The sequence below is a fragment of the Syngnathus floridae genome, chromosome 18, assembly GCF_059516105.1.
Source record: "Syngnathus floridae isolate MCC-2025c chromosome 18, RoL_Sflo_1.0, whole genome shotgun sequence".
Classification (NCBI taxonomy): Eukaryota; Metazoa; Chordata; class Actinopteri; order Syngnathiformes; family Syngnathidae; genus Syngnathus; species Syngnathus floridae.
In genome coordinates, this window is record NC_142430.1 from 5,796,739 (window position 1) to 5,809,953 (window position 13,215).

Consider the following 13,215-nt stretch of genomic DNA (forward strand, 5'->3'; position numbering starts at 1 on the left):
AAAATACAAAATCAACTATTTGACTAATATGGTGATTTATTGTGTAAAATTGGTTATTTTATTAATATAATAGTAATGCATTTCCTTTTTTAATTTAGTTTGCAATGAATGTAATGTTAATTATTAAATCACCAGGGTTATATAGTACACTGTATCCTGTGTACCTCATCACGTTTAAGATTAGCCACTGAAACTTATACTGTGTGTGTGTTGCTCATCACAACAATATTGAAAAAAAAATGGAAGTATTGTCTTGATAATCTGAAACTTGTGATAAAAATCAAGAAAGGCACAAATACTTTTTCATTGCTAATAAAATGTATAACACTGCGGGTCATAATTTCTCTTCCTGAATTTCCTTGCAGGCAGTCGAACTGAAACTAAATCCGGTGTGACATATGGACACAAGGCGCTGTCGAGCTATATCAAATTTTAAGCAACTGAGAGGGGAGCAATCCATCACGAGTCCCCATGTGAAAATAGAATGTGGAACACAACGGGAACAAGCCGTATCATGTCGAAGCAGGAATGGCGTACTTGTTGCTAAGAGACCAGCTGTCATTGTGAATTTATTGCTTTCATTGCAGGATCTTTTCCTTTCTTGCTAACTTCTGACAACAACATCCTGGTGCTGTTTGGGTGTGGCAAGCAGAACTCCAGCATCAGTGATTTTGTTGCCAGAGGGAGGACACCATCAGCCAAGTTTATTTCAATATAAATTTCGACGCCGATATTTTCCCTTTTTACTAATATAAATAAGACATGTTAAGGACACAAGTTATTTATTCACATACTCATAGAGGCACTTGACACAAGTTGCAGAATGTACCCGTCAAACAGCACACCATTTAAATATAAATGTACATTTTTTAATTTGTAAACATACTAGCGTTGCTCACGCCAAGCACCGGAACATTGCTATAGTACAAAAACAGCGCCACATTAAAAACTACGTGTTGCTAAAATGACTTCACCATGTGTACAAGAACTCGTCTCAATGTACATTATTACCAATGAAAAACGTGTACCGTCAACCCCCAGTTTAAGTAGATACAAATTTGAAATATAGAGATATCATATTTAAAAAACGATAATATTATTTTGCAATTCTCACATGCTTTAACCACTTAACACTCTTTTTAAACAACAGATATAGCAGGGGAACACTGTATCGACACGTTGGAGTTTTTTTCTTATTATTAAAAAAAATATATAAAAATAAAAGAACTTCCATTTTTTTCACTTTATTGAATAATTTTAGTTAATAAAAGAAAAAAACTCACAAAATGTGCATATTTTTTATTGGAAGGCAACAATACTAGAAAATAAATAACACCAAAGGGCTCAGGCCAAATGTTATCTTTGGTGCTTTATAATTAGAGTCATTCAATATTAAGAAAGTAAGTTTGTTTTTCAATTGATATAATTAATTATAGTGTAAGTGTAAGGCAAAAGCTAAATAAGGCGTATAATTATTAATAAGGCTGCAGTGGGGCTACTCGGAATGAAGTTTGAATGTGAACGCTACAATTCATTTTGAAATGCTTCTCAGACGTTCAAATATTAGAGGGCAAGTTTGATCCCATTTTTTGTTTTTGGGTGGAATGTTACAAGAAGACTGAAAGAAAAAAAAATCCTTTCAGTACCTTTTTTTGTCTTTGATTTAGCCTGTCCCGTTGTGAGGGGTGAGGCTCTCCCAGGGGCAGATGATCTCCTTGGCCCCCAAAGCACCCTGGGAGGAGGCTCGGTTCTCATCGTCTTCGTCCTCGGATTCGATGGGATAGATCCGACATTCCGGGGGGATGTCTACCTTCAGCTGGAAAAAACTGACAGACAGGGATTAATATTAGGAATTTTTTTTAAAATCATCATTTTGTGACACATCTTTACACTCACTTGCCAATCCTCCTGGGCGGGGCTTGGCTGGAGGAATCCGGACTAATTGGCCGGATTCGTCCGCTGGCCCCGGCGACCGATTGGCACTTGGGCGAAAGGCTGGTGAAGATGGAGGAGGGTCCGCCGCCCACGCCGCAACCCCGCCTCAATAGCCGCCGCAGCGAAAGTACCACTCTCGACTTACAGGTGGGGTCTTGCGCCGCATCACCATCCCGCTCTGCCTCACCCCCTGCTTCTGTGCTGTAAGGGGCGACGCTGACAGGGGACGGGGCCAGGACGCCGAGGGAGGATGAGGCGTTGGCGGTGGGGGAGTCCATGAGGCCGGAGTATACAGTCAGGTGGGGCACTGGCGTGGTGAAGCGACATAGCTGCGGGATCAAACAAAAAAAAATTACAAGATGGCCGCAAACAGCAGGGCCATTTCACAATGACACTAGGACAGGACACGGAATTTACATAAACATGTTATAGGTATGGGTGGTACATATGTCAAGGTACAAATAAATGGATAAACAATAAATCAGTTTGATTTTTGCTTACGTTTCTCCATCATTAGACTCTTCAGTTGACAATGCGAGTTAATGAGGATGGTCATCATCGGCGAGATGGACATCGGTGGCGGAGGAATGATGGGACAGACAGATGAAGTGCTGCTGGATGTTTTATTATAGTCGCCGTGACATGCATGCAGACAGTACAAATTGTACGTGGAATCATGGATGGGGGAGTGTTGGGGGGGACAAACAAAACAGAACCAACATACAGAAATATAACATGACAGGATGTTGCTTTATATGGCAATTTTCAAAAAGCGATACATTGTGGGGCTGAGATTAAATTATTGTCTTAAATTTTGTATTTTATCAAATATTTTGCATGCAATAAAATATTTTATTTTTTAGATATATTTATTAGGAATTTGGCTGATTTAAATATGGAGGAAAAGGTGATTTATATGTTGTGGGCAATCATAATACTGATAACAATACGCTAATTAACATATTTGCAAAACTGCTCAAAATGATGAATGTGATCTGGAACCTGACACACAGCATTCTCATTTCTGCCTGCTGAGTTTGCTCATGACCTGCGTAATGTCCACGGGCGCGTTGGCAGCCATCTTGGCACGCTGCTCCAGCTCCTGCTGCCGGAGGATGATGGGACTGAGGCTGGGCCGCCGGTTCTTGGCGTTCTGCTCCAACTGGGTGTCCCTGGGAGAGCATCAGTAATATTTTAAAAAAGGCTCCGGAGAGATATTGAGTCCAAAAGTTGGCCACTTACGTGAACTTGTGCTCCTCAGGGCAAATGGCCTTCTTCAACGTGTCCTTGAACACCTGAGACTTCATGTAACGGCCATACGAATCCTGTAATTCCACACTTAGTGATGAATTCCATGAAAGGAAAACGCCGGCAAAGTCCTAACTGACCTTCTTCATGAGCATGTAGATGTGAGTCTGGGCGGCGTCCAGCACGTATCTGTGCGGATGCTTCAAGCCGTTCACCGTGATCTCCATCGTCTTCCCGTCGATGTTGATCCACCTTGGTGCACCGCGGGCCAGGAAAGTCCTTGGATCCGAAGAAATAGAAGAAGAAATAATCCATGAAGTAGATAAAGATTTGCATGAGTAATTGATTTACTTATATATCTGCTCGGCCTTCTCCCGCATGGTCGCCGCCGTGCCCCACTTTAAATCCTCGCAGCCTTCCCAGAATGCCAAGTTTTCACCTATAACCCAGCGAGCATTTTATATTTCAAAATGCCTTCCATAATCATCATCGTCTACATTCATACCGCTGAATTCTTTCTTCAAAAAGCGCCTGAAGTCGTCACGTCCTCGAGGGTCCAAGAGCAGCTCGCCGAAGCTGAACGTCCAGCGCTCGACACGCATCTTGGTTGGCGTTTCCACACTAGTGAAAAGAGGAATAAATTCAAAGTCGTCGAATCATAGCGGGATTTTGTTCTTACTTGGGCATGTTCAACGTCCAGTATGTGACGTCATCTGTGTGCCAGGGGTTGCTGGGAAGACATTTGGAGAGGAACGGGTCGTGGCTGTTGTAGGTGGCGCTATATTTCACCAATCTGCATAACAAATAATTTCCAGTAAAAAAATAATAATCTAATCGCTGCCTTGCTCAATAGAAATCGACAATATGGATGACAAACATACGCTCCAATGGACACTGATGACTTGACTCTGGGCCTCATGATGGACTGCTGGGTGAAGATCATCTGCAAAGAGGAGATATGACAAAATATAAGTCAAGAGGAGTTATCCATTTAAACAAAACCAGATGTGGGACTCTTACAATTCTCTCATAGTAGTCGGGCGTTTTCACCTTCGAATAGGAAAAAAAAGAAAGTATGATGAAAGAGATGGAAGAAAAAAAAAACGTGTGAAAGATGATCACTTTAGAAGAAAGAGCAGCGAGAAAAGCCTGCAGGAGACAGAAAAGGAAAACATGCTTAGTATGAAGAAAAAAAAGAAGTATTATGGATTTAAGGCAAACTGATAGAAATCACATCCACTCACCTGTTACCTCATCTGTGTTTGGATCGATATGCCGATCGAGTCCGTAGTCCATGGCGCTCACGGTGCCAGGCTGCATGCACACACACACAAAAAAAACATTTACTGGCAATTAATAAAACAGACTTAACGCGTGAACTTGACAACAAGTTGTCACACGAGGCTGGAATGGAAGCCATGTAATTCTCCTATGCGATGTGAAATATTAATCGAGCGTGACCTTTTGGCGCTGATGGCCATGCAATATCGTGGGTAGAGATAATGAGATACCCCGGGAAGAATGGAGGCGCAATTTATTTCTAGTCGGCATGTGTATGTACGGCGAAGTGAGTGCATTTGTCTCACCGGGGGTCTGTGGACCACCCAGTAGGCCCTCTCCTGACAGTCAAACACCACACGGTCTGGTTTCTTCCTCTCTTTGGCAGCCCTAAGGTTGCACAACATTTTTTTTTTTAAATTGTATTTTTGCATTCATTTTACACTACAGGACTAAATATGGTTCGTGTTCAGTTCCTACCTGTATTGTTCCTTCGCCTGCATCACAATGAAGTCCCACTTGTGATTCATCCACTTGTGAAGGCGATTGTACTGCTCCTGAGGATGCCCGGAGATGATAAAACAACCGTAAGGGCCTCCAACAGCAAAAGCTGCAGTCGTGTTTTTATTCCCTGACCTGCTCGTGCATCTCCAGGATTCCCTTCTTGCGGATGTTCCTCTTGGCCAAGTAGATTGCTGCAGCACAGTATTGAAGCACGCAGTGTATCATTGGGTGATGTGCAGAAAATTGATCACACACTCACCGTAATCTGTGTCCTCCACGGGCCACTGCTGGGCAGGCCAGAAATACGGCGTCTGAAATGAAAAGCGTATTTTTGTAGATGAAAATGAAATCTAGCTATTGATTCAATGCACAAGAATGACAAGCTATAAATCATGTATTTGCTAATTCTACGCTAAATCTCAAATTGTTACCTTTAGATAAATTCTGCCCTCTAGTGGACAAGCATTAAATTGTTCTGCCTGTCACTATTGGCATTAGATGAACAAAGATAAAATTGTAGTCAATTTGTTAAATTATAATTTCCCGTTGGGGATCACTGATGAAGACAATTAGAATTTTATTGCATTACCTGAAAGCGATAAAGCGACGCGTCGGGTTTGAGCAGCAAACGTTTGTGGTCCTGCAGCGGGTACACGAAGCCCAGCGCCACAAGCATGGACCCCAAATTCCTGGCCTCTGACCACAGCGATACAGAGATACAAATTGACCTTGTTGTGTGAACTTTTAATGTATTTAACTCACCTCTCGAGTCGATTTGGAATCTGTCTGCCAGCCATGCAACCATATCTTCGCCTAGAGATCATATATGCAAATGATATTATTTTTGACTGACAGTGTGTGCATGAGGGTAAATGCCAGACCCCCCTCCGACACGCAGTAGGAGAGAAATATGAAGTGGAAGATATATTTTCTCCCTCTCGACTCGCCTCCTCTGCCCATATGTGTATTCCTTTGCTTACGTCTCAGATCATTATTTCATTTTCCTCCTCCGACTTTTTCCCTCACTTTGACGAGTCCGCGGAGTTGTCATGGCGACAAAATCTGCAGCTCTCGACTTTGAGGCAGCGTGTCTCGGCTAATATCCGTTGATTACACAATCACTCAGCATCAAGTGAGTACTGCTGATCAGTTTGCGAGTGTGTATGTGCGCTCACCAGTAATAGCGTGCGGTATGGTGGTGATGACCAGTCGCTGCGGCTGAGACTTCACCCCCGATTTGGGATCCTGCATCTCCAGCAGTACCTTTTCCGCCTGCGGGGGGGAGGAAGAGGTTACCGTGACAACCCACGTTGGGGATGGTGGTTGGATGGGTTGCTTTGACAACAGATTGCGAGGGCAGCTGTGGGCTAAATAACTTCTAGGTTCTTTTAATGATAGAACTTTAATAATGCAATTAAAAAACATTCTGGGTAAAATAGAATAAATTAAAAAAAAATATGTTCATGCTTTCAATCTAAACGGGATTTACATCTCAATTTTACATAGGAATAGATCATCAATGATATTTTGAACAACTTTTCAACACTACAATTTAAATATTACAGGAAAAACAAAAGTGTAAATAAAGATGCCCACGCCTTCCTCCTCACACGTGACGTAGGTGAGATGAGTCAAGCTCCAGTAGCTGGATTAACTTCTTTCTGCATGGGGGCTGCATCACTGACAATGATCCTGTCTTAATACCTATTAAACTACATGACCTTATTAGAATGACGAGGTGAAGTTTAGTAAGTAGGAGATGACATTCTGATAACATGTCATGCATTTCTAATCATGTTTATTGATTTACATTTACAGTTGAAGCCATGCAAACAGCATCACGGGAGCTAGTGAAACTAAATATTGTATATTGCACAATTTTTTTTTTTTTTTTACCAAGACAATACATGTTTTGTTTTCTATACCCATGAATATAATATTGAAGATCCTGGGAACATACTGTGATTTGTATGAGATGAGCAGAATATTACCTTTTTAAGACACGCCATCCTTGGCCGATATCTCTGTCCGTGATCCCGCAGAGTGTTTCTAATTGTCATGATGCCTGGTGATAATGTCCACTTACCACATACAGACACACACACGCACTCAATGCAACTGCGAGCTGTCGTGTAGGGATGCTGGCTGGATGGGGACTTGGGATAATCAATATCGGTGGTGCCTTCCCGTGCTCCCAACGAGCTCGGAAATGGTTTGATTTTGAAATAGCGGGCAAATTGACGATATTTTAGTGATGGATTACTACATTTTCAACAAAATACACGTGCGTTTTTAAAATAGGTTAAGGTGCTATTAAATTCTTTCGATTGTAAACGGTAACCATTTATAACAGCAATGCTAAAATCATTTGTATTTGAACGCACCATAACTAAAAACTAAGAGGACTCGACCAATGAGGAGACGGCATTTTTCAACCACAGAATAATTACACAACTGCCCACTTGAGGGCGGTGTTGCATTATCAAGAGTTTAAAGTTTAATTTTATGTGTCCCAGTTTTTAATAATAAAAACTAAATGCATTTTTTCGTCACTTATTAGTTTAAATGTGTCGTGATTTTTTTGAAACACCCAAAACCTTCGTTTGAGCTTGCATGGGGTTCTCCTCATTGCAAACGTTATATGGATAAACTACTCGATATAAAAACTTATTTTTCGTGGACGTTTGAGCGATCGGAAGATATGTCAGCTTTTTAACGAACTAATCTTGCCATGTCCGCACACACCGCAGACAGCCGACCAAACAAGTCTACTTCCTGAGTGCAGGGAAGGGGCTTGGTCCCGTGCCTCCTTACGCCGCCGCGTACAGCGCAGCCAAATTAGCATCGATGAGGCTCTCGCGAACATGGCGGATTTCCTGCCGTCGCGCTCCGTGCTTAAAGTTTGCCTTCCCGTGTGTCTACTCAACAGCGGCGAGGTGGAGCAGGTCCGCCGCTCCAAGGAGATCGACCGGCGGCTCTCCCGAGAGAAAACCTATGTCAAGCGCCTGGTAAAGATACTGCTGCTCGGTGCGGGCGAGAGCGGCAAGTCGACGTTCCTCAAACAAATGCGGATCATCCACGGCCAGGACTTCGATCAAACCGCCCGCGAGGACTTCCGTGCAACCATTTATAGCAACGTTATTAAAGGTGAAATTTAACTTTTTTAAAAAAGCATTGAAATTGCGCCTTTGGGACGCGTGAATGCAAGGCGAGGCTCGCTTTTTGTTGGTTAATAATGGCCGGGAAAAGTTTGCAGAGAGGCACATAAACAGTCCTCGACACACCCTGCAAGAGAGCCCCCTTCTGCCTGTTTAAACCTGTTTACAAGCATACATTATCGGTTTGTATCGCCGTTTAGTTTTAATCTTACTTTTTAAAAGTGAGGAAATTAGCTATAGTGGGATTTTTTTCCTCAACAAATAGCTCAAATGGGATCGAAATGAGGTGTTCCTGTATGGCCACTTTGTCATGGGAAATAAGACTAAGGTCGACCTGCAATAAACTAGGAGTCACCACAGAAGTGTAATAAATTCGATCATAATCATGCTAATCTGATTCTGAATTCATATATTGAATTTATTTACAACATTAGATTGGTGCTTTAGGCGTGTGACCTTGGCAGCAGTACATTGACATAATCCAGTGTTTCTCGACCGTTGTTAAACCGCAGACACATTTTGCATGATACAAATCTCACATTTGCCAAATGTTAATTAGGTTAATTACACTGTGGCGGAAAAACTTTTAAATTTTTCTCTCTTTCACTCTTGCTGATATAGCTAGATGAGCAAATTTGTAATGCATGTAGCTGACATGGCTTCTAAATGTAAGGTTGGTGAAATGGTATCGATTTTGTAGTATCAGAGCATTTTTAACAGTTGAGTACAGAAGTACAGTACCGGTAAAAGATTCCAATAGTGTTACCAGTGCGTGGAACTGCTTAGTCTCACGAGGGATGCGGGCGTGCTGGAGCCTGTTCCAGCTGTCTCAGGGTGGTAGGCAAGGTAAACCCTGAACTGGTCGCCAACCAGTCGCAGGGCAGCATCCCTATGAATAAAGTATAATTAAGTACTAAATAGCAACAGTAAAAATATATTGCTACTCCTCATTATGAATAAATGATGTATTATTTTGTCGTTAATATCAGACTATTTTGTATTTAATGAATCTGTTAATTCTCGGCAGGCATACGTGTGCTGGTGGACGCCCGTGAGAAACTGCACATCCCATGGGGGAACCCGAGCAACCAGCAGCTCGGCGACAAGCTGATGGCGTTCGACACGCGTTCGGCCAAGATGGTTCGCGGGCTGCTGGAGACGTCGGTTTTCCTGCAGTACCTGCCCGCCATCAAAGCCCTGTGGGCCGACACCGGCATCCAGCATGCCTACGACCGCCGTCGCGAGTTTCAATTGGTAAGTCGAAATAATTGTGAACCTTCCTCGCAGATGACTGTTAAGTGGACAGTCATGTGACTCGGTCAACTTCCTGTTTACACCTTCCGCCCTCTCGTAAGATGCTGACATTTCGTCCAGATGTTTACTATAACCTATCGCCAGGGATCGAAAGATAGTCCGCCCTTTGCGACGTCTTGACACTTCCCCATGTCGCTTTCTCGTGAAAATGTACTTTTTCTAAATGGGTTTGTGTGAGTTGCACAAGGCTGCTGCAGCAGGTTCTCAATGGTGTTTTGTTAATGCCCGGCCACAGACACAAGTGTGATTGGAGCTGGAATGTTGATCTGTCGTTAAACTGCTTTATACTTACAAACAGGGGGCCTTAGCTTGCCCACTTAGTGTTACTTGAGCACTCACATTCTTACATAAAAAAATATTGCATGCTATATATACATATATTTAATTTATTCTGAGGTCTTATAAAAAGAAATAAATTATAATGCCAGTTGCAAATATTGAAGTCATTCAAGTGAAGTTCCCTGGATGGACAGCAGAATTAATTTTAGTTGAATGTATACAAAAGGCAGGCTCAAAGGGGGCGTAGTTAAATCAGGTCCTACAAGTTTTCTACTTAAACAGGCCAACGGTAAGATCACATGTTTGAAGGCGCCTTTGAATTAGGACATCCTTAGAGGTGGATTAATTTCGTCACCCGTAAAAGGATGGCGCACATATATCGTTCATTTGTAAGTTTCAATTGGTATATTCTGGACGAAATGTCAGATATGGGTTTTATATACGCAAGGAAGTGTGTGTGGGTGTGTGGGCAATGACATATATAGATACACAATCATGTTCTAGTTTTGCCTTCACAGCACACGGAAAAATCTTCGTTTTTGTCTCGCTTCTCCTTTTTTTATTCCCTCTCTCGCCCTGTCTGACTGATTTTTCGACAATTTTGAAACGTCACCCTGCGCCTGTCCTTCATGTTAAGCGGCCTTTCCCTCTCTCACAGTCAGGTTTTAAATTTAAAATTTAAGGTTAGGTGCTCGTTTGCTCTAAGATAAAAAAAAAAAAAAAGTCTGGAGCCCTGTACACGCCCACACAATACAGACACAGGTTATTCTCGTCTGAGTGGTTTTTGAAACGTCTGGCATACGTGTCACCAGGATATCGAGAAATTATCATAAAATGCATGCAAAGGTTGTTCCAGTGAGATGTGGTAGCATAACTAAAAGCCCTTGAGAGACACCAGGAAAAACGATAAGGAAAATCACTACGCACACACACACGCGTGCTGATAAAGGAATGCATGTGAGTCTCTCCGGCTTCGTGTCCGGGCTTGCATTAATTGCCCCTTCCACAGAAGCTAGCACAGTTCCACATATGCTAGTGTCTCCATTTTTGTGTCTTGTCCAACTGCATCATCCACATGTATGTAATATGCGTGTGCTTGTATCTTGCAGGGCGAGTCCGTCAAGTATTTCTTAGATAATCTGGATAAGCTTGGCGAGCCAGTAAGTTTTTTTTTCTTGTTTTTAAGTAATTACTATTACTTTGAAGTGAAATCATTATGTCTTTGCGTGTGCCAGAATTACCTGCCGAGTCAGCAGGACATCCTGCTGGCACGAAAGCCCACCAAGGGAGTCCACGAGTACGACTTTGAGCTAAAGAACGTCCCCTTCAAGATGGTGGATGTGGGCGGCCAGCGGTCCGAGCGACGGCGGTGGTTTGAATGTTTTGACTCGGTCACCTCCATCCTCTTCCTCGTATCTTCCTCCGAGTACGACCAGGTAAGGAAGGGACTTTTTTTCTTCTCTCCAGATCTCACTAGGGTAGATAGCAAATGAAGACATTATGAATTGGCTCACAGGTTCTGATGGAGGACCGCCAGACCAACCGGTTGTGTGAGTCGCTCAACATCTTCGAGACCATCGTCAACAACCGCGTGTTCGCCAACGTCTCCATCATCCTCTTCCTCAACAAAACGGACCTGCTGGAGGAGAAGGTGAAGAGCGTGCCTCTCAAGGACTACTTCCCCGACTACAACGGCCCGGAGCACAGTCTGCCTGACGTGCAGGCCTTCTTGGTGGAGCGCTTTCGAGCCAAGCGACGTGATGCCACCCAGAAGCCGCTTTACCACCACTTCACCACCGCCATCAACACGGAGAACATCCGACTGGTGTTCCGGGATGTCAAGGACACGATTCTTCATGACAACCTCAAGCAGCTCATGCTCCAATGACCCTTGTGTGTGACCTTTAAAGGGGGACTCTAGAAGAATCATCCGGTAGAACGCATCGGCTGCTTTTGTAAGTTAGTCGTGGATTGGTAGTTCGCGGCGTGGGGCCGACCCGACCCTAATGAGACGTTTTTTGGCTAGGTTAGAACGTTTCACATGGGGGGGGGATCAAGAGGACGCTCGAAGGTATCAGCTGCGTCGGTTAGTCTGTGTTTTTTGTTTTTTTTTGGGTCCGAGCACTGAATTCAGGCAAGTAACTCAATCAGTTGTTGCACTACCCCACCCCTAGGCCCCGTGTTACTTTGTGAATTGATGAACAGCAGTCCGTTTCTCCGGTATCTTCCCGGTCTTGATCTTCTCGCTCATAAGTCTGCGAGGAAAAAAACTGACTGAACCTGATGCCTTGATAAGGACCAAATTATTGTTTAAAATTCTGCATTTGTGCCTGCAGTAATTCCCAGCTGGTGTGCCTTAAGAGATCAGGTGCTATGCAGAAAATTATCCAGTTTCAAAAATTATTTATGAAATAACATTCTGTGTTCATTTATCTATGCCAGGTGAAATAATTAAATGCTCTTACAGTTGATGCCAGCAGATGCATAATAAACCAGTGTATCTGCTTTTTGTCACATTTGTTTGGCTTGTTATGTGATGTTTGACAATGGCTCAATAAAGATGGGGGAACACTCAATCGATTGCAGTGTTGCCTGACCTTTATTGAGCTAATGCACATATATTACATTGGAAAAATCTCACATCGTACCAAACAAATTTGACCAAAAGGAATGGGCTCTCTTTTAAATTTTTCTGTTACTTGTGTATACCACAAGATGGTGGAAAAGCATAACTTTCTTTTATCAAACTATGGCCTCTTTAATTTAGTTCCTTGGCACCACGATGGTACCAAAATGATATATTACTTATCAACAAATATACAGCTTTCTATTACTAGTTAATTCAGTAGTTTGTTGCTAAATAACAGACACGAGCTGACACTTCTCTCAGGGTTGATTTAAAATTCAGTAAATAATTTCCATTAAAGCTCCATACTGTTTCTATTCTTTGTGAACACCACTAATGTCTTCTCTGAGCTTCCCAGTTGCCCCCCCCCCCCTTAAAAGACAAGCTTTTCGTTGTACATAGCCCAATCATTTTTGTTGTAAATAATACCTAGTTTTATCTTCTTGTATGTAAATGGTTCTAGAAACGTTTTTGTTTTAAATCACTGCGTTTTCCCAATAGTTCTTTTTCTTTTCGGTTTCTGACACTTGTTTTCTGCCATCTTTTGTTGGAAATTAATTGCCCTGTGTCAACTCTCATGCCACTCTAACGTTTATCAATAAAACACTTTTCTAAAGAAATGTTACAATATTTGGTTGCACATTTTTCTCATTGAGTTCGCCCACTTGCTGTACCTTAAAAAAAGATCACTTTCACTTTTGTTGTAAGGGGATTTTTTTTTTACGACAAACCGGAAATGCGCCTGACTAATACATCGAAATCACGTCACACCCGTAAATTAAATGAATCACATTTAATTTAGTTAATTACAATCTATCACTCGAGGTACCTAAAATGACGAACCGCGTTTATACATAAAATTCCACACATTTC

General features: G+C 42.4%; 2 protein-coding genes and 1 long non-coding RNA gene across 5 annotated transcripts; 2 read left to right on the forward strand and 1 right to left on the reverse strand.

Moving 5' to 3' along the window:
- Positions 1–690: 690 nt before the first annotated feature.
- LOC148382506 (uncharacterized) lies at positions 691–2,639 on the forward strand. Its single transcript, XR_015854149.1, has 3 exons — positions 691–2,234; positions 2,309–2,367; positions 2,453–2,639. It is a non-coding gene; the product is annotated as an uncharacterized LOC148382506 (long non-coding RNA).
- rgs9b (regulator of G protein signaling 9b) lies at positions 766–8,997 on the reverse strand. Of its 2 annotated transcripts, none has more exons than XM_088360651.1 (19): positions 8,890–8,997; positions 6,141–6,237; positions 5,728–5,778; positions 5,555–5,661; positions 5,225–5,276; positions 5,098–5,156; positions 4,942–5,018; positions 4,770–4,851; positions 4,435–4,497; positions 4,204–4,233; positions 4,065–4,126; positions 3,863–3,976; positions 3,689–3,804; positions 3,535–3,622; positions 3,324–3,462; positions 3,178–3,260; positions 2,984–3,107; positions 1,897–2,264; positions 766–1,826 (listed from the first exon to the last, which is right to left on the reverse strand). In XM_088360651.1, exons 2-19 carry the CDS (start codon positions 6,214–6,216, stop codon positions 1,664–1,666), a joined length of 1,854 nt encoding a protein of 617 aa, XP_088216777.1. In that variant the 5' UTR covers positions 6,217–6,237; positions 8,890–8,997; the 3' UTR covers positions 766–1,663. The 2 variants fall into 2 exon arrangements, with proteins under 2 accessions (XP_088216777.1, XP_088216776.1); XM_088360650.1 differs by lacking the exon at positions 8,890–8,997 and adding an exon at positions 6,957–8,860.
- Positions 7,703–12,972, forward strand: LOC148382508 (guanine nucleotide-binding protein subunit alpha-13-like). 2 transcript variants are annotated; one of them, XM_088360654.1, is made up of 5 exons: positions 7,786–8,112; positions 9,151–9,377; positions 10,826–10,876; positions 10,952–11,152; positions 11,233–12,972. In XM_088360654.1, the coding sequence occupies exons 1-5, from the start codon at positions 7,830–7,832 to the stop codon at positions 11,602–11,604; spliced, it is 1,134 nt and encodes a 377-aa protein (XP_088216780.1). In that variant the 5' UTR covers positions 7,786–7,829; the 3' UTR covers positions 11,605–12,972. The 2 variants fall into 2 exon arrangements, with proteins under 2 accessions (XP_088216779.1, XP_088216780.1); XM_088360653.1 differs by having other exon boundaries at positions 7,703–8,112; positions 10,826–11,152.
- Positions 12,973–13,215: the final 243 nt, after the last annotated feature.